Source organism: Rhinopithecus roxellana, chromosome 7 (genome assembly GCF_007565055.1).
Source record: "Rhinopithecus roxellana isolate Shanxi Qingling chromosome 7, ASM756505v1, whole genome shotgun sequence".
Taxonomy (NCBI): domain Eukaryota; kingdom Metazoa; phylum Chordata; class Mammalia; order Primates; family Cercopithecidae; genus Rhinopithecus; species Rhinopithecus roxellana.
The window spans coordinates 67,166,425-67,186,610 of NC_044555.1; the positions used below are offsets into that span (position 1 = coordinate 67,166,425).

Sequence of the window (20,186 nt, forward strand, 5' to 3'; positions counted from 1 at the left end):
GTAATTGCACGGAATAGATATCTTAGAAATTCTTTTGGGTCTATGTAAAAGTATTTTATAAAGATGGTCTTAAATGTACATAATTTTCAAAATCTATTGCCCAACAGGAAGTAATAAATTCTACATTTCAGAATCATAAACTGGTTGGACATGGTGGCTCATATTTGTAATCCCAGCACTTTGGGAGGCCAAGGTGGGAGGACTGCTTCAGTCCAGGAGTTTGAGACCAGCCTGGGCAAGAGTGAGACCCTGTCTCAATTAAAAAAGAAAAAACAACATATATCTATATATGTATTTCTTTTCTTTTCTTTTTTTTTTTTTTTTGAGACGGAATTTCGTTCTTGTTGCCCAGGCTGGAGTGCAATGGTGCAAACTTGGCTCACCACAACCTCCACCTACCAGGTTCAAGCAATTCTCCTGTCTCAGCCTCTCGAGTAGCTGGGATTACAAACATGTGCCACCATGCCTGGCTAATTTTGTATTTTTTTCAGTAGAGATGGCGTTTCTCCATGTTGGTCAGGCTGGTCTCAAACTCCCGACCTCAGGTGATCTGCCCGCCTCAACCTCCCAAAGTGCTGGATTATAGACGTGAACTACTGCGTCCGGCCTATATATGTATTTCTTTTTTTTTTTTTTTTTTGAGGCGGAGTCTCACTCTGTCGCCCAGGCTGGAGTACAGTGGCCAGATCTCAGCTCACTGCAAGCTCCGCCTCCCGGGTTTACGCCATTCTCCTGCCTCAGCCTCCCAAGTAGCTGGGACTACAGGCGCCCGCCACCTCGCCCGGCTAGTTTTTTTTTTGTATTTTTTAGTAGAGACGGGGTTTCACCGGGTTAGCCAGGATGGTCTCGATCTCCTGACCTCGTAATCCGCCCGTCTCGGCCTCCCAAAGTGCTGGGATTACAGGCTTGAGCCACCGTGCCCGGCCTGTATTTCTTAAAAAAAAAAATCACAAATTAACTGATTTGTAAAATCAATATATAAGATCAAAATCACTTATTATTTTTGGAACTGTTCATACCAGAATATTTGTGGAACTGTTCATACCAGAATAACAGTTTTCAGTTTTTAGAATTAAGGTCCCCACCCCGCTTATTTTTGAGACAGAGTCTTACTCTGTCACTTAGGCTGGAGTGCAGTGGTGGGATCACAGCTCACTGCAGCCTTGACCTCCCAGGCTCAAGTGATCCTCCCATCTCAGCCTTCCAAGTAGCTGGGACCACAGGTGTGTGCAACCACACCCAGCTAATTTTTTATTTTTTGTAGAGCCGGGGTCTCCTTATGTTGCTCGGGCTCAAAGGTTATCTTTTCGATACTAGATTTAATGCTCCGATTAGCAGAAGCCCACAACGATTGCTATCTCAATTTACTGCCTTTGTACAAACCCTTACTACAGAGAGGACTGTATGTAAATGCTGGGTTTCATTAAGGCACAAAGGTCTTTGATAAATCTTTAAGTTAGTTTTTGTTGAATTAACAGAAAGAAGACTGCCAAAAAGTATCTATTATAGCTTCCTGGTTGACCTGTCAAAAAGTGCTGCTTAGTGTATAAGCATTTCTCTGCAGGTACCAAGACTCCATAGCAATACCGTACCATAGAACTATCTGTGATGAAGGAAATTTTCTAAACCTGTGCTGCCTAATACAGTAGCCATCAGCCACACGAGGTATTGAGCATTTGAAAGGTGGCTAGCACAACGGAGCAACCAAATTTTACATTTTATTTAATATTAATTTATTAACATTGAAATGTAAATAGTTACATATGGCTATTTACTACTGTACTGGATAGTACAGCTCTATACAGTACTAGAAAATGGCACTCTTAAACAAACCTTTTGTAGTTATGCACAGTTCAGGAACACAAGAGACCAATCAGTAAGTCAGAGAATACTTTTGCAATTTGCAAAATTAATAAAGGCCGGGCGCGGTGGCTTATGCCTGTAATCCCAGCACTTTGTGGGGTACTGAGGTGGGCAGATCACTTGAGGTCAGGAGTACAAAACCAGCCTGGCCAATATGGTGAAATCCCATCTCTACTAAAAATACAAAAATTAGCTGGATGTGGTGGTGCCTGTAGTCCCAGCTACTTGGGAAGCTGAGGCAGGGTAATCGCTTGAACCTGGTAGGCGGAGGCTACAGTGAGCCGAGATTACACCACTGCATTCCAGCCTAGGCGACGGAGTGAGACTCTGTCTCAAAAACAAACAAACAAACAAAAAAACAATAATAATAAAGAAAAACTGTAGAAAGTTATTCGAAATCCTTGCTTTCTGTATATAGGAAATAAATGATTTTATCCTCTTAACTGAATCACGTGGACTCAACTCACCATCTCTTAAATGGACTGCAATAAACTTACCCTAACATAGAATATTGCTTCTATTTGTATAGAATTTCTTCAGCATACTTTACTGTGGGGAATTTGCTTTCTAGGGGTAGAAATAATTGAAGCAGCAATGGGGATGACTTCAGAATACATTCCCTCCTGTGTCTTCTCTGGATAGACATCTTCAGATACCCACAGTTACCACTTTCCTTAGTACCTCCTTCAGTAGATGACAGCCAGGGTTAGAGTACAGGTGTGCCTCCTTAAGAGCCCCAGACCACAGAGCACAGATTTTCCACAGAGCCTGGAGATCATGCAGTCTGTCTCATGTATCCTAATATTCAGTTTGAGAAAATATGATCCTCATATTCAGTTCTGTGCTCAGAACTATGTAGTTTATTAAAGAAAGTATTGTTATCTAGAGGATTTTTTTTTTAACTGAAGTATTACAATTCCAGAGCTTAGTATGAATTAGGAGGAAAAAACTTGACACATGAAACGTGTGGTAACCAAAATGGGGAAAATACATTTTTCTATCATCATTCCATCATGACTAAGTTACCAAAGTAATTTTCTTCTTCTTTTCTTTTTTTTTTTGAGACAAGGTCTCACTTTGTCACCCAGGCTGGAGTGCAGTGGTGCGATCTTGGCTCACTGCAACCTCCACCTCCCAGGCTCAAGCGATCCTCTTGCCTCAGGCCCCCAAGTAGCTGGGATTACAGGCATGCACGGCCACCACACCTGGTTAATTTCTGTATACTTTGTAGAGATGGGGTTTCACCATGTTGCCCAGGCTGGTCTCGAACTCCTGAGCTCAAGCGATTTGCCCGCGTTGGCCTCCAAAAGTACTAGGATTACAGGTGTGAGCCACTGTGCCTGGCCACAAAAGTAATTTTCTAATGCTTTCTGTGAACTTCCTTTTAAGCACTTCCAAGGGAGTCATTACAAATTCAACTGTCACCCACCATTGAGGAGGTTAAGAATAGTGTCTGGGTAGGATGAGCACCTAGTTGTGTGAAAATAAAGTGTGTGGTGAACTCTGAAAGCCAAGAAAGTTGCAATCTCTGTTCTAGAAGTCCACTGAAGAGGCAGAATGAGAATTAGTTCCTTGAGGATGGTAGGTGTAACATGTTTTAACAAAGTGGCTCAACTACTCAAAAGAATACAGCCTTATCAGAAGCCAAGCACGTTCACTAATGACCCTGCTGATGCTCCTAGTTCTAGGTTGTTTGGTGGGTCTTAAAACTTTAAATAGCCCTGCAAAGGGATGTGGTAAATCCACATGACCCCTCTGTTTTGACAGCTTGGCCCTGTCCAAACGAATCTTAGTCACCACTTTGGCTATTTTAGGCCCAAGTCTGATTCTGTGGCCCTGGGAGAAGTACAGCATGTGTTTCTTGTGATGGGGCAAGCCCAAGCCCTCTGGTGAAATGTCTGTATTAGGGCAATGAAAGGTTCAACCCCATACAGTGTAATGTCACATGAGGCCAAAGCAGCATTAGGTTTAGAAGGACTTACAGAAGAGTTGACAAAAAAGTATAATAATAGTTCCTTTGGGGAGGAAACTAACTTCAAAAACAGTTGACCAAATTTCACCACGGAAAATAAGAGTTTTTTATTTGTAGGCTACACAGGTTTAGGTGGATATCAAGGCAAAAAGAATAAAAGTTTTGGGAAACTTCCTCGAGTACCATCTCAATAATGGCTTATCATTAATAATTATTTTGGCCAACCACTGTTAAAGCAAATAGAGAAGAGTCAGTTTGAACCCTTGACTGCAAAATCAGTGAGGAGAAAGGCTAAAATGGGAATAATCAACACCAACAATGATACGTTAATATTTCCCTTGTTCTATAGGAGCACGGTTGAATAGACCCTTCTGTAATGATGGAAATGACCTACATCTGTGCTGTCTAACAGAGTAGCTACTAGCCAAATGTGGTTGTGGTTATTGAGCACTTGAAATGTGCTAGTGTGACTGGGAAACTGACCTTTCATTTAATTTTAATTAATTTACATTTAAATAGCTGCATGTGGCTAGTGGGTACCATGTTAAAAGTTTCAGGTCTATAGGATAATATTGAGGCCTAATAGTTTCCTCAAAATTCATATAAATGTTTTTATAAGTCTAGAGTTACACGTAATAATTCACTAACTTCAGGGGTTGAAAAATAAATTCATAGTATTATTAGAATTTATGGGATATCTGAAAATACTTTTTTTTTTTTTTTTTGAGACGGAGTCTCCCTCTGTTGCCTAGGCTGGAGTGCAGTGGCCAGATCTCAGCTCACTGCAAGCTCTGCCTCCCAGGTTTATGCCATTCTCCTGCCTCAGCCTCCCGAGTAGCTGGGACTACAGGCGCCCGCCACCTCATCTGGCTAGTTTTTTTTTGTATTTTTTAGTAGAGACGGGGTTTCACCGGGTTAGCCAGGATGGTCTTGGTCTCCTGACCTCGTGATCCGCCCATCGCGGCCTGCCAAAGTGCTGGGATTACAGGCTTGAGCCACCGAGCCCGGCCCTTATCTGAAAATACTTAAGAAGAAAAGTTTTATAGTTGGCAGGAGTCATGTGACTAAGGAAGACTACTATCCAATCAACCACTTAGAGAACAGTTAACATTTTTCAGTATCAAAAGTAAGTCAAACATAAATTAATTTTAAGAAGTTAAGATAATCAATTTTTCTTTGTTACTCTGGAGGGTTGGCTCTCTCATAGCATTTTCTCTCAGTGCTGAAAAGATTCCATTATTTTATGTTTGGTCTTTTTCAGAACCTTTTAAAGTCAAATGGACTCCCCATATGGGGTGATTACCAGTTTTCTTTTCTTCTTCTTTTTTTTTTTTTTTTTTCTGTGAGGTGGAGGATAGGGAGAGTGGTAAGAGGGAGAAAGACACCTGGGAAGAATAAAGAAGGTGAGAAAAGTGATCTGAGCTGTAAATATTTTCTAGTAGATCAAGGTAGTGTAAGATTTTATTTATTGCTTTCTGATAGTTGTTCAATCTTAGTTCCAATTCTTTTTTTTTTTTTTTTTGAGATGAAGTCTCGCTCTTGTTGCCCAGGCTGGAGTGCAATGGCACTATCTCAGCTCACTGCAACCTCCACCTCCCGAGTTCAAGCTATTCTCCTGCCTCAGCCTCCTGAGTAGCTGGGATTAATTACAGGTGCCCGCCACCACGCCAGGCTAATTTTTGTATTTTTAGTAGAGACGGGGTTTCACCATGTTAGCCAGGCTGGTCTCGAACTCCTGACCTCAGGCAATCCACCCACCTCGGCCTCCCAAAGTGCTGGGATTACAGGCATAAGCCACTGCACCCGGCCCCTAGTTCCAATTCTAATTCAAAGTTATTTCCATTGAAATAAACATACATTTGTCAAAATATTTAAGTTTTAAAAAACATGGTCTAGATTTATATTCAATAATAATGGATAATAATATATCTCTGCTATAAATTTAAGACAAATCTAAAATACAACTAATCTTCTATTATAATTTATTGTTTAGACTCATACTGACATACTACCTTAAATAATTTAAAAAGCCGGCCGGGCGCGGTGGCTCAAGCCTGTAATCCCAGCACTTTGGGAGGCCGAGACGGGCGGATCACGAGGTCAGGAGATCAAGACCATCCTGGCTAACCCGGTGAAACCCCGTCTCTACTAAAAAATACAAAAAACTAGCCGGGCGAGGTGGCGGGCGCCTGTAGTCCCAGCTACTCGGGAGGCTGAGGCAGGAGAATGGCGTAAACCCGGGAGGCGGAGCTTGCAGTGAGCTGAGATCCGGCCACTGCACTCAGCCCGGGAGACAGAGCGAGACTCCGTCTCAAAAAAAAAAAAAAAAAAATTTAAAAAGCCAAAATCTTATTGAAGTGGTGGTAATTTTTGGAAATGAGAATTTAGCTATAACAAAAACAATGGCCAGCATTAGTACATATTTATGGGCACCAAAACAGAATAAAAACATGATCATTAACTATATCTGCTTGGCTTTTTTGCTGATTTGTTTAATTTACCTTTAGTTTCCTCCTTGCGTTGAATTTCCTCAGCTGCTCTACTGTTTCTGGAAGATGAATCTTGTAGGCATAACGATCCCGCTCCTATGTAAGATGAAAGATAATGAACATATATAACTGTTTACAAAAGTGCAGAAGCTTAATCTAAAACAAATAATAAAGCTAAAATTCTTAAATAGAAAACTCAGATTGAATTTTAGATTGGAGATTTTATTCCATGATACTGGTAAGCAATCTGAAATGAGGGACATTAAGGTTAAACTGATAGTAATAAAATAATATTTCATTTTCAGCAATAAAGGGCTGAAATAATAGGTCACATAAATTTCATACATATGGCTAAAATAACAAATCGTAATTATTATAAAGGCATTGTTACTTTTTTTTTTGAGACAGGGTTTTACTCTGTCGCCCAGGCTGGAGTGCAATGGCACAATCATACCTCACTGCAACCTTGAACCCCTGGGCTCAAAGTGATCCTCCCACCTCAGCCTCCTGAGTAGCTGGGATATAAGTGCACCATGCCTGGCTAATCTTTTTTGTTTTTTAATAGAGAAGGAGTATTGCTATGTTTCCCAGGTTGGTCTGAAACTCCTGAGCTCAAGCGATCCTTCCGCCTTGGCCTCCCAGAATGCTGGGATTTACAGGTGTGAGGCACTGTGCCTGGCCTCAAGTTACCTTTGATGTATTTGCCAGGTAAAACAAGCATTTGAAAAATCAATTCCACAACTGATTCAGCATTCTACATTGTCATGGACTATAACAATTACAGACTCTTCTAATTAGGACACACTTATTTTATTTTTTTGTTTGTTTTTTTGAGACAGGGTCTTCCTCTGTTGCCCAGGCTGCAGTGTAGTGGTCTGATCATAGCTCACTGCAAGCCAGGTGTGGTGGCTCACACCTGTAATCCCAGCACTTTGGGAGGCTGAGGCAGAAGACTGTTGGAGCCTGGGAGGCTGAGGCTGTGGTGAGCAAGGATCTCACCACTGTACTGCAGCTTAGGTGACAGCATAAGACCCTGTTTCAAAAATAAATGAATCCCCCATTATTTATTTATATATTTTTAGAGACAGGGTCTCATTCTGTCACCTAGGCTGGAGTGCAGTGGTGAGATCCTGGCTCACCACCGCCTCAACCTCCTTGGCTCAGGCAATCCTCCCACCTCAGCCTCCCGAGTAGCTGGGACTACAGGCAAGTGCCACCATGCCTGGTTAAGTTTTGTATATTTTGTAGAGATGGGGTTTTGCCATGTTGCCCAGGCTGGTCTTGAACTCCTGGACTCACGTGGGTTCCTCCCACCTTGGCCTCCCAAAGTGCTGGGATTACAGATGTGAGCCACTGTGACTGGCCCGTCATGTATATTTTAAACCTCTTCTTACTCTTCTCCTCACTTTGGTCCTACTCTAATTTGCCAATGTATCTTGAGGATTCATATGCTATAAGTACTCATTAATTTCACAAATATTTCAAGAGCTGATTATATGCCATGCATTGTCCTATGCATTTGGCATACACAAGGAAAACCAACAAAGATTCCAGCCCTCATGTAGATCATATTCTAGTGCAAGAAGGTGAGAAAACACAAAAAAGGTAAATTATAGAGTATGTCAAAAGTACTATGGAATAACGCAAAAAAGTGAAGCAGGTAGGAGGGATTGGGTACATTGAAATTTAAAATAGGGTGGTTGGCTGGGTGTGGTGGCTCATGTCTGTAATCCCAGCACTTTGAGAGGCTGAGATGAGAGGATCACTTGAGGCCAGGAGTTCAAGATCTAGCAAGAACCTGTCTCTATGAAAAAATTAAAAAATTAGCCAGGTGTGGTGGCATGCACCTGTCATCCCAGCTACTCGGGAGGCTGAGGATTGCTTCAACCCATGAGGTCAGGGCTGCAGTGAGCCATGACTGCAACTGCACTCCAGCCTGGGCAACAGAGCATGACCTCATTTCTAAAAAACAAAAACAAATTGGGTGGTCAAAGTAGGCCCAATTGAGAAAGTGACATTTAGAAGAGGTGAGGGAGTGGTCTAGGCAGAGAAAATAACCAATGCAAAGGCCCAAGGGACGGAGTATGTCTGGAATTTTCAACAAGTAGCCAGGAGACTAATGTATGTGAAGTGATGTGAAGGGGTCAAGGAGAATAGTGGATCAGATTAGAGAGATGACAAGGCTGGGTAGGCCATGCGGGCCTTTGGCTTTTATTCTGAGTAGGAGAGGAAGCCAGTGGAGGGTCTTGAGCTAGAGTGACATGATCTGACTTTATTTTTATAGATTCTGGGGTTACACATGCAGGTTTGCTACATGGTTATATTGCATAATGGTAAGGTTTGGGCTTCTAGTATACCCATCACTCAAATAGTGAACACTGTATTCAATAGGTAATTTTTCTTTTTTTCCCTCACTTTTACTCAACATAGTACAAGATGTCCAAGTCAGAGCAATTAGAGAACTAATAGGTAAATTTTCAACCCTCAACTTTTATTTTATCTTATTTTTTTAGGTGGAGTCTGGCTCTGTCGCCAGGCTGGAATGCAGTGGCACAGTCTCGGCTCACTGCAACCTCCGCTTCCCAGGTTCAAGCGAAATCTCCTGCCTCAGCCTCCCGAGCAGCTGGGACTACAGGTGCACACCACCACATCCAGCTAATTTTTGTATTTTTAGTAGAGACGGGGTTTCACCATGTTGGGCAGGATGGTCTTGATCTCTTGGCCTCCTGATCTGCCCGCCTTGGACTCCCAAAGTGCTGGGATTACAGGCGTGAGCCACCATGCCCAGCCTTCAACCCTCAACTTTAAAGCAACATTAGTGGCTGTGCCGAGAATAGATTGGAAGGAGATGAGGGTTTTTTTTTTTTTTTTAAAAAAAAAAAGCAGGAAGACCAGTCAGGAGGCTTTTGCAGTAATCCAGGTGAAAGATGATGGTGGATGAAACCAGTTGGAAATAATAAAAAGGGTGAAAGAGAGATAGACTCTGAATATATATTTTTTTGTTTTCTCCAAAAAGCTTTACTGAGGTATAATTACATACAATAAGCTGCAAATATTTAAAATGTACAATTTGATAAGTTTTGACATATATTTACAACCATAAAACCATTACTGTGATCAAGATAATGAACACATCCATCATGCTCAAAAGTATCTTCATGCCCTTCTGTAGCCCCCATCCCCATCCCCAGTCAGCCACTGATCTACTTTCTGTCACTTAGTTTGCATTTTCTAGACTTTTATATAAATTGAATAATATAGTATGTGCTCACTATTGTCCAGCTTCTTTCATATAGCATAATGATTTTGAATCTATCCATGTTGTTGCATGTATCAATAGTTCATTCCTTTTTAACGCTGAGTGGTATTCCACTGTATGCATGTACCATAATTTATCCTTTCACTTGCTGACGGACCCTGAGTTGTTTCCATTTTTTGGCTATTACACATAAAGTTGCTATGAACATTAATGTCTTTGTATGAAGAAGTGTTTCATTTTTCTTAGGTAAATACTAAGGAGTAGAATGGCTGGGCTATATGATAGAAGTATGTTTAACTTTTAAGAAACTGCCAAACTGTTTTCCAAAGTGGTTATACCATTTTACATTCCTACTAACAGTGTATCAGTTTCCATTGTTCTATATCTTTGTCAACACTTAGTATGGTCAGTCTTTTTTATTTTAGCCACTCCAATACATGTGTACAGGTATCTCATTGTGGCATTAATTTGCATTTCCCTAATGACTAATGATGAACATCTTTGCCCGTGCTTATCTGCCATCTATATATGTTCTATGCTGAAGTATCTGTTCAAATCTTCTCTCATTTTGAATTGGGTTGTTTGTATGTTTTCTCATTATTGAGTTCTGAGGATTCTTTACATATTGCAAATATGTTTAAGTTTACTACATATCTGACTGTGAACTCTATTTTTAGCAAACACCTTTTCTGCTCACCATTCACTAAGGACAGAGTCAAAATGTATTTTTTTAAATAAAATTATGCTTCAATTATGATATAAATTATTTTCTAAGCTAGTAAAATCACAAGATTAAAAAAAAAGTCTGTTATCTCTTGTCTTTTCTTTTTTTTTTTTGAGACAGAGACTCACTCTTGTTGCCCAGGCTGGAGTGCAGTGGCATGATCTTGGCTCACGGCAACCTCTGTGTTCTTGGTTCAAGCTATTCTCATGCCTCAGCCTCCCAAGTAGCTGGGATTACAGGCATGTGCTACCACACCCAGCTAATTTTTGTATTTTTAGTAGAGATGAAATTTTACCATGTTGGCCAGGCTGTTTTTTCTGAATTAAATAGTACCTCCTGACACTAATAATAATAATATAACATGAATTCAGAAAAAATTCAATAGTAATGTGCCTTGCACTTTAATGAAGTACATGATTCATAGTCCCTTGTGCATATAAGATTTGGAAAATACGTGTAATTGGTGTGTTCATTTCCCAAAATTCAAATTGATTAGCCTGATATAAATATCCTATTTCACTTTTTTTTTTTAAATGACAATATACTTTACAGTCTATATATTAAGGCTACAGAGGGTGTGAGAAGAGCTCAACCATCTGTGAGGAAAATATACTCTTAGATGCTCTACTTTTGTTGGAATATTCACACCAAGTATCATTAATTCAGAGAGATAAAGGTGTTAAATAGATATAATTTAACAGTCATAAGACATTAACATATTCCTTGGTCTAATACTCAAATTCTTTTTTGATGTGAAATAAGTGAACAGAACCTTCTTTGGTGGTTTTATCAAAGAAATAATTCCTGTTTTATTTAATTAAAAAATTTTACTTTTTTTTTTTTTGAGACAGAGTCTCAAATCTCAATCTCGGCTCACTGCAAACTCCGCCTCCTGGGTTCACTCCATTCTCCTGCCTCAGTTTCCCGAGTAGCTGGGACTACAGACGCCCACCACCATGCCCTGCTAATTTTTTTTTGTATTTTTAGTAGAGATGGGGGTTTCACCATGTTAGCCAGGATGGTCTCGATTTCCTGACCTCATGATCAGTCCGCCTCGGCCTCCCAAAGTGCTGGGATTACAGGCATGAGCCACCGCGCCCGGCCTAAAAAAGCTTTACTTTTATTTATTTTTCATGTTATACATTTTTTTAAAATTATTATACTTTAAGTTCTAGGGTACATGTGCACAACGTGCAGGTTTGTTACATAAGTATACATGTGCCATGTTGGTGTGCTGCACCCATTAACTCGTAATTTACATTAGGTATAGCTCCTAATGCCATCCCTCCCCCGCCCCACCCCATGACAGGTCCTGGTGTGTGATGTTCTCCACCCTGTGTCGAAGTGGTCTCATTGTTCAATTCCCACCTGTGAGTGAGAAAATGTGATGTTTGGCTTTCTGTCCTTGCGATAGTTTGCTCAGAATGATGGTTTCCAGCTTCATCCATGTCCTACAAAGGACCTGAACTCATCCTTTTTTATGGCTGCATAGTATTCCATGGTGTATACATGCCACATTTTCTTAAACCAGTCTATCATTGATGGACATCTGGGTTGGTTCCAAGTCTTTGCTATTGTGAATAGTGCCGCAATAAACATACGTGTGCATGTGTCTTTATAGCAGCATGATTTATAATCCTTTGGGTATATCCCCAGTAATGGGATGGCTGGGTCAAACAGTATTTCTAGTTATAGATCCTTGAGGAATTGCCACACTGCCTTCCACAATGGTTGAACTAGTTTACAGTCCCACCAACAGTGTAAAAGTGTTCCTATTTCTCCACATCCTCTCCAGCACCTGTTGTTTCCTGACTTTTTAATGATTGCCATTATAACTGGTGTGAGATGGTATCTCATTGTGGTTTTGATTTGCACTTCTCTGATGGTTAGTGATGATGAGCATTTTTTCACGTGTCTGTTGGCTGCATAGATGTATTCTTTTGAGAAGTGTCTGTTCACATCCTTCACCCACTTTTTTAAGGGGTTGCTTGATTTTTTCTTGTAAATTTGTTTGAGTTATTGGTAGATTCTGGATATTAGCCCTTTGTCAGAGATGGGTAGATTGTAAAAATTTTCTCCCATTCTGTAGGTTGCCTGTTCACTCTGATGGTAGTTTCTTTTGCTGTGCAGAAGCTCTTTAGTTTAATTAGATCCCATTTGTCAATTTTGGCTTTTGTTGCCATTACTTTTGGTGTTTTAGTCATGAAGTCCTTGCCCATCCCTAGGTCCTGAATAGTACTGCCTAGGTTTTCTTCCAGGGTTTTTATGGTTTTAGGTCTAACATTTAAGTCTTTAATCCATCTTGAATTAATTTTTGTATAAGGTGTAAGGAAGGGATCCAGTTACAGCTTTCTACATGTGGCTAGCCAGTTTTCCCAGCACCATTTATTAAACAGGGAATCCCTTTCCCATTTCTTGTTTTTGTCAGGTTTGTCAAAGATCAGATGGTTGGTTATGTGTGGTATTATTTCTGAGGGCTCTGTTCTTTTTCCATTGGTCTATATCTCTGTTTTGATATGAGTACCATGCTGTTTTGGTTACCGTAGCCTTGTAGTACAGTTTGAAGTCAGGTAGTGTGGTGCCTCCAGCTTTGTTCTTTTGGCTTAGGATTGTCTTGGCAATACAGGCTCTTTTTTGGTTCCATATGAACTTCAGTTTTTTCCAATTCTGTGAAGAAAGTCATTGGTAGCTTGATGGGGATGGCATTGAATCTATAAATTACTTTGGGCAGTATGGCCATTTTCACGATATTGATTCTTCCTATCCATGAGCATGGAATATTCTTCCATTTGTTTGTGTCCTCTTTTATTTCGTTGAGCAGTGGTTTGTAGTTCTCCTTAAAAAGATCCTTCACATCCCTTGTAAGTTGGATTCCTAGGAATTTTGTTCTCTTTGAAGCTATTGTGAATGGGAGTTCACTCATGATTTGGGTCTCTGTTTGTCTGTTATTGGTGTATAGGAATGCTTGTGATTTTTGCACATTGACTTTGTATCCTGACACTTTGCTGAAGTTGCTTATCAGCTTAAGGAGATTTGGGGCTGAGACGATGGGGTTTTCTAAATATACAATCATGTCATCTACAAACAAGGACCATTTGACTTCCTCTTTTCCTAAATGAATACCCTTTATTTCTTTCTCCTGCCTGATTGCCCTGGCCAGAACTTCCAACACTATGTTGAATAGGAATGGTGAGGGAGGGCATCCCTGTCTTGTGTCAGTTTTCAAAGGGAATGCTTCAGTTTTTGCCCATTCAGTATGATATTGGCTGTGGGTTTGTCATAAATAGCTCTGATTATTTTGAGATACATCCCATCAATACCTAGTTTATTGAGAGTTTTTACTATGAAGGGCTGTTGAATTTTGTCCAAGGCCTTTTCTGCATCTATTGAGATAATCATGTGGTTTTTGTCTTTGGTTCTGTTTAAATGATGGATTACTTTTATTGATTTGTGTATGTTGAACCAGCCTTGCATCCCAGGGATGAAGCTGACTTGATCGTGGTGGATAAGCTTTTTGATGTGCTGCTGGTGCTGGATTCGGTTTGCCAGTATTTTATTGAGGATTTTTGCATCAATGTTCATCAGGGATATTGGTCTAAAATTCTCTTTTTTTGCTGTGTCTCTGCCAGGCTTTGGTATCAGGATGATGCTGGAGTCATAAAATGAGTTAGGGAGGATTCCCTCTTTTTCTATTGATTGGAATAGTTTCAGAAGGAATGGTACCAGCTCCTCTTTGTACCTCTGGTAGAATTTGGCTGTGAATCCGTCTGGTCCTGGACTTTTTTTTGGTTGGTAGGCTATTAATTATTGCCTCAATTTCACAGCCTGTTATTGGTCTATTCAGGGATTCAACTTCTTCCTGGTTTAGTCTTGGGAGGGTGTATGTGTCCAGGAATTTATCCAGTTCTTCTAGATTTTCTAGTTTATTTGCGTAGAGGTGTTTATAGTATTCTCTGATGGTAGTTTGTATTTCTGTGGGGTCGGTGGTGATATCCCCCTTTATCATTTTTTGTTGCGTCGATTTGATTCTTCTCTCTTTTCTTCATTAGTCTTGCTAGCGGTCTATGAATTTTGTCGATCTTTTAAAAAAGCCAGCTCCTGGATTCACTGATGTTTTGAAGGGTTTTTTTGTGTCTCTATCTCCAGTTCTGCTCTGATCTTAGTTATTTCTTGCCTTCTGCTAGCTTTTGAATGTGTTTGCTCCTGCTTCTCTAGTTCTTTTAATTGTGATGCTAGGGTGTCAATTTTAGATCTTTCCTGCTTTCTCTTGTGGGCATTTAGTGCTATAAATTTCCCTCTACGCACTGCTTTAAATGTGTCCCAGAGATTCTGGTATGTTGTGTCTTTGTTCTCATTAGTTTCAAAAAACATCTTTATTTCTGCCTTCATTTCGTTATGTACCCAGTAGTCATTCAGGAGCAGGTTGTTCAGTTTCCATGCAGTTGAGCAGTTTTGAGTGAGTTTCTTAATCCTGAGTTCTAGTTTGATTGCATTGGTCTGAGAGACAGTTATATTCTTTTACATTTGCTGAGGAGTGCTTTACTTCCAACTATGTGGTCAATTTTGGAATAAGTGTGATGTGGTGCTGAGAAGAATGTATATTCTGTTGATTTGGGGTGGACAGTTCTGTAGATGTCTATTTGGTCTGCTTGGTACAGAGCTGAGTTCAATTCTTGGATATCTTTGTTAACTTTGTCTTGTTGATCTGTCTGATATTGACAGTGGGGTGTTAAAGTCTCCCATTATTATTGTGTGGGAGTCTAAGTCTCTTTGTAGTTCTCTAAGGACTTGCTTTATGAATCTGGGTGCTCCTGTATTGGGTATATATATATTTAGGATAGTTAGCTCTTCTTGTTCAATTGATCCCTTTACCATTATGTAACAGCCTTCTTTGTCTCTTTTGATCTTTGTTGGTTTAAAGTCTGTTTTATCAGAGACTAGGATTGCAACCCCTGCTTTTTTTTGTTTTCCATTTGCTTGGTAGATCTTCCTCCATCCCTTTATTTTGAGCCTATGTGTGTCTCTGCACGTGAGATGGGTCTCCTGAATACAGCACACTGATGGGTCTTGACTCTTCATCCAATTTGCCAGTCTGTGTCTTTTAACTGGGGCATTTAGCCCATTTACATTTAAGGTTAATATTGTTATGTGTGAATCTGATCCTGTCATTATGATGTTAGCTGGTTATTTTGCTCGTTAGTTGATGCAGTTTCTTCCTAGTATCGATGGTCTTTACAATTTGGCATGCTTTTGCAGTGGCTGTGAACTTTAAAAAATTATATAGCTGGCACTACAGGTGCACGGCATCATGCCTGGTTTTTGTTTTTTGTTTTTTGTTTTTTTTTTCTGACACAAAGCAATGGTATTATGACTTTGGGTAGCCTTCATTACAAAGTTTTTCTTTATGTTATTTCCTTTTTTTTTCTTTTTGTGGAGACAGGGTATTGCTCTTATCTCCCAGAGTGGAGTACAGTGGCATGGTTGTAGCTCACTGCAGCCTTTCACTCCTGGGCTCAAGTAATCCTCCCACCTTACTCTAATTACTTACTCAGCCTCCCAAGTAGCTGGGACTGTAGGCTCAAGCCACTGCAACCAGTATCATTTTATTTCTTCAACTTGCAAGTTATCCAGGAGTTTTTCATATTTAAATTTCAGCCATTCTAAAAAAATCCCTCTTACATCCACAGTAATGATTTACAAATACACATGGACAAATACTGAAATATAACATAAGCCTGCTCATACCAGCTGAATAACATTCTAATTGAGTTTTTCCATCTTCAGATGACATAAGTAGTGAAGTTAAACTGTTGTTTAGACATGGCATGTGATACTCAGCTCAAAGAGCCATCTTAAACTTTTTCCTTTAAGTTTACTGACTTTTTTTTTGTCTTTTTCACGCTACAAATTTATTATGCATCAAGCTCAAATTACTTAGAACAAGAACTATAATCATTGGTAGGAACAAAATAAATATGCTATTAGCCAAGATAAGCTTTGAAAGTCACTGTAAGTAGGTACTGTATAATGTTAAAACTATCTTCTAAAAGATTTGAAAAATGACTAAAATGGCTGCCATTTTCATTGTTATTTGGCATTTAAACTAGCTTTGAATGAACAAAAGATCCCTGTTATGGAGAAAGTGAGAAAAGTAAAGGAGAAATAGGAATTACCTCTAAACTGTTCATTATATATCTGGGAGGGCAAAACAAACAAACAAAAAACAAAACAAAACAAAGAAAGTATCTAAAAATTATTCACTACTCTTTTCTGGGGGAAACCGGGAATAACTAGCACTGAGTATCAGAGGGGTGAATGCATATTTTGAGAAGTAGCAGTCCTCCTACCTCAGGCTCCTGAGCTGCTGGGACTACAGGTGCGCACCACCAAGCTTGGTTAATTTTTTATTTTTATTTTTGTAGAGATGGGATTTCCCTATGTTGTCCAAGCTGAGAAGTAATATTCTTAAGGAGAATCAAGATCCACTGAAATCTCAAAATTGTCCTGTAATACTATTCCATGTCATCGCCTTAAGATACATTATTAATCTACTTTTAAAATATTTTATTGCTTTGCGTAATATGAGGAAGTAGCATGGTATAATAAAATGAACATTCATTCATTGATTAAATCACTAATATTCATTGAGCACCTACTGCATGCCAGATACATTCTAGGTGCTAGACAGAAGTGAACCAAGAGCCAAAAATCCCTACACTTACGCAGCTTATATTTTATGAGGTAGACAGACAATAAACATATAAGTAACATATGGGTATGTCTTAGGGTGACAGATGCTATAGAGAAAAATAAGGTAGGAGAAGGGGGATAGGGAATACTGGTGGCATTCCTTCCCCTACATTTTAAATAGGGTAGTCAGGGAAGGTCTTACTAAGAAGCTGATACCTAAGCTAAGACCTGAAGATGGTGAGGGAACAAGCCATGATATCTGAGGGAAGAGTATTCTAGGGAAGGGTCATGCAAAGGTGCTGAGGTGAAATGTGCCAGCAGTCTGAAGAACAGCAAGGAGGCCGATATGATGGGAATGGAGTAAGAAGGGAGAGTAGGAAGGGGTGAAATGAGTCAAGTGTCAGGAAGCCAAACCGTATAGATAATTAAGAAAGAATACCTAGAGGGAGAGGCCTGGATTCAGGAGTCACTGTTGTACAGACAGCATTTAAAGCCATCAAAACTAGATGAGCTCTTCAAGGGCTGGGAGTGTAGATGGATGTGATATTGTGAAATACATATTTGGTCTACAACTCCCTTTCCTGGAATGCAATTCCTAAAATCCTTAGAATGGTGTAAGGGCTATCTTTTTGTATGCTAATAATTAACTGATGGCTGGCAGCCCCTAGGCAGTTGCAGGATGAGGGCTGGTCACAGGAAAGACCAAGGAGGGATGAGAGGGTTGGGACTTTTGGCCCCACCCCCAACCTCCAGGGAGGGGAGAGGGGCTGAAGGTTGAGTTGACCACCAATGGCCAATGGTAATGAAGCCTCCGTAGAAACCCAAAAGGACAGGGTTCAGGGAGTTTCCGGATAGCTGCACACATGGAGGTTCCTGGAGAGCAGTGCATCCACAGCTTCCCACTTCACCCCTATACCTCCATCAATGCATCTCTTCATCTGTATCCTTTGTAATTTTCTTTATAACACAATGGTTAAAGTGTTTCCCTGACTTCTGTGAGCTGATCTAACAAATTAATGGAACTCAAAGAGCAGGTGTAGGATCTCTGATTTGTAGCCAGTCAGTCTGACGTTCTGGAGGCCTGGACTTGTGACTGGTGTCTGGAAGGGTGGGAAGGGGAGGCCTTGGGGACCAAGCCCTCAACCTGTGGGATGTGATACTATAGTGTCAGAACTGAATTAGGGAATACCCAGCAGCAGGGCTGATTACGTGCTTCTTAATGGGGAGAAATCCCCACACATTTGGTGAAAAAAGTCTTGTGTGTTGATTGTTGTTGCTGTGTGGTGCGAGAACAGAGGAAAACAGTTCTGAGTTTTTCCACCTTCAGTTAGTGTCAGTGAAGTAGGGTTTGCTAGAACGGCCCTGGCTCACAGAAATATGTGGTTTGGGAAGAGAAAGAATGAAAGGGTGGGAGATGAGGAACCTTTGACTCCTGGGTAGACTACGTGATCTTCCATGGTTTGGAGCTGCAACTGTGCTGCAATCAATTACTAAAGGTAAAAGTTACCAGTGGAATTTAGAGATGGATCCAACTCAGGGAGTTGGTTCACTGGATGCATAAGGATATGCAAACTAGAAAGAAAAAGGTGAAATATTCAATCCCTTGGTGGTGGTTGTCTGTAATAGCTGAACGGAAATGAAACAAATGCTGGATGAGGCCTTGATGCTAGACCAAGCTCAGCTTTCAGTCTGTCCGAGCCCAGGCCACTAGTCTCCAAGCTGACCCCCAAAGGAAAAATTATACAGGGATGACAGTACCTCTACTACCTGTGGTTACCATGACGGTAGTTCATGTGAGAGAAGGGCAAAACCAAGAAACTATTGAAACCAGAGGGTACAGTGTGAAGAAATTGTCTCATTTCATAGATTGGTATAATCAGTTTACTGAAAATCCTTTATTAAAATGGATTGTGAGAGCACTTTCTTTGGTTTTAAATGCCGCAGAGTGGACAGGTATGTTTGGGTTGATGCAGGACCCACAGCTCACTACTGAACAATAACAATGGGTATAATGTGATCCATATACACAGGAAGTTATTCCTGAGGGAACAGTCAGCCTAGTGAATGGAATAAAAGCCACTGTAAGGTCTGTACACCCTGAGAAGGTAGAGACTGTCCAACTCTACCTATAAATGCCAAATGGAGTACCCCAGGTGAAGCAGCTCATTTGGTTCCTATGCAGGCCATGTGGGACTGGCCTTATGATGACTGGGATATTTACTCACTGAATACATCCATTGCTCTGGTTGTAGTAAATGCTATGGCTAAGGGAGCCTCTTTTGTACGGGCACCAATGAAAGCATGACTGTAATTAACAAAAGACTGGGGAAAGGCAGAGGGGAGAGTCACAGGACTCATCCCAGGAAGGTGGAAAGTTTAAATGGTTATTAAGAAATAAGGTGAATGAAGAAACATTGATTGGGTGAAACTAAGAGAAAAAAGAAAGAGGAGAATCATGGGACTCATCCCAGCAGGGTGGAATCTTTAGAGGGCTATTAAGAAATGGGAAGAATAGGGCCGGATGCAGTGGCTTACACCTGTAATCCCAGCACTTTGGGAGGCCGAGACGGGTGGATCACCTAAGGTCAGGAGTTTGAGACCATCCTGGCAAACACAGTGGAACCCCATCTCTACTGAAAATACAAAAAAATTAGCCGGGCATGGGGGTGGGCACCTGTAATCCCAGCTACTCGGGAAGCTGAGGCAGGAGAATTGCTTGAACCTGGGAGGCAGAGGTTGCAGTGAGCTGAGATTGCGCCACTGTACTCCAGCCTGGGTGACAGGGCAAGACTCTTGTCTCAAGAAAAAAAAAATAATAAAAAAATAAATAAATAAACAAATAAATAAAAGAAATGGGATGAATAAAGTGGAAGTCGATGGGGTTAAAACAAAGATCTCAATATAATATTATCAAAGGTTGGTAGGGAGCCTCTGCTGTTCTCCCAATGTTAAGGAGTTCCAAACAGGTTTGCTGTATTCACCCCAGTTTGGAGAAACTGAAAAAGTCAGAAGGCAGACATTACAGTGAGAAAGCTGACCAACAATTACTTGGGGTAATGTTGAGGCAAGTTAATCAAGACAAAGATTGACAAAAGGAGCAAGGTCCCTCGGCTCAACCCACTGTTGGGGACTCAGTGCTTTTATTTTTATTTTTATTTTTTTTTTAAAAAAAGAAAAGGGTAAAAGTAA

At 40.5% G+C, this 20,186-nt stretch overlaps 1 protein-coding gene across 8 annotated transcripts in view; it reads right to left on the minus strand.

Annotated features, from left to right (window-relative positions):
* The window catches only part of CASK (calcium/calmodulin dependent serine protein kinase), a 403,174-nt gene that overhangs the window by 117,838 nt on the left and 265,150 nt on the right, over window positions 1–20,186 (minus strand). For all 8 annotated transcript variants that reach the window (XM_030933848.1, XM_030933849.1, XM_030933847.1 and 5 more), the window contains exon 9: window positions 6,337–6,420. In XM_030933848.1, the coding sequence (XP_030789708.1) occupies window positions 6,337–6,420 (84 nt within the window). The remainder of the gene's footprint in view (window positions 1–6,336; window positions 6,421–20,186) is intronic.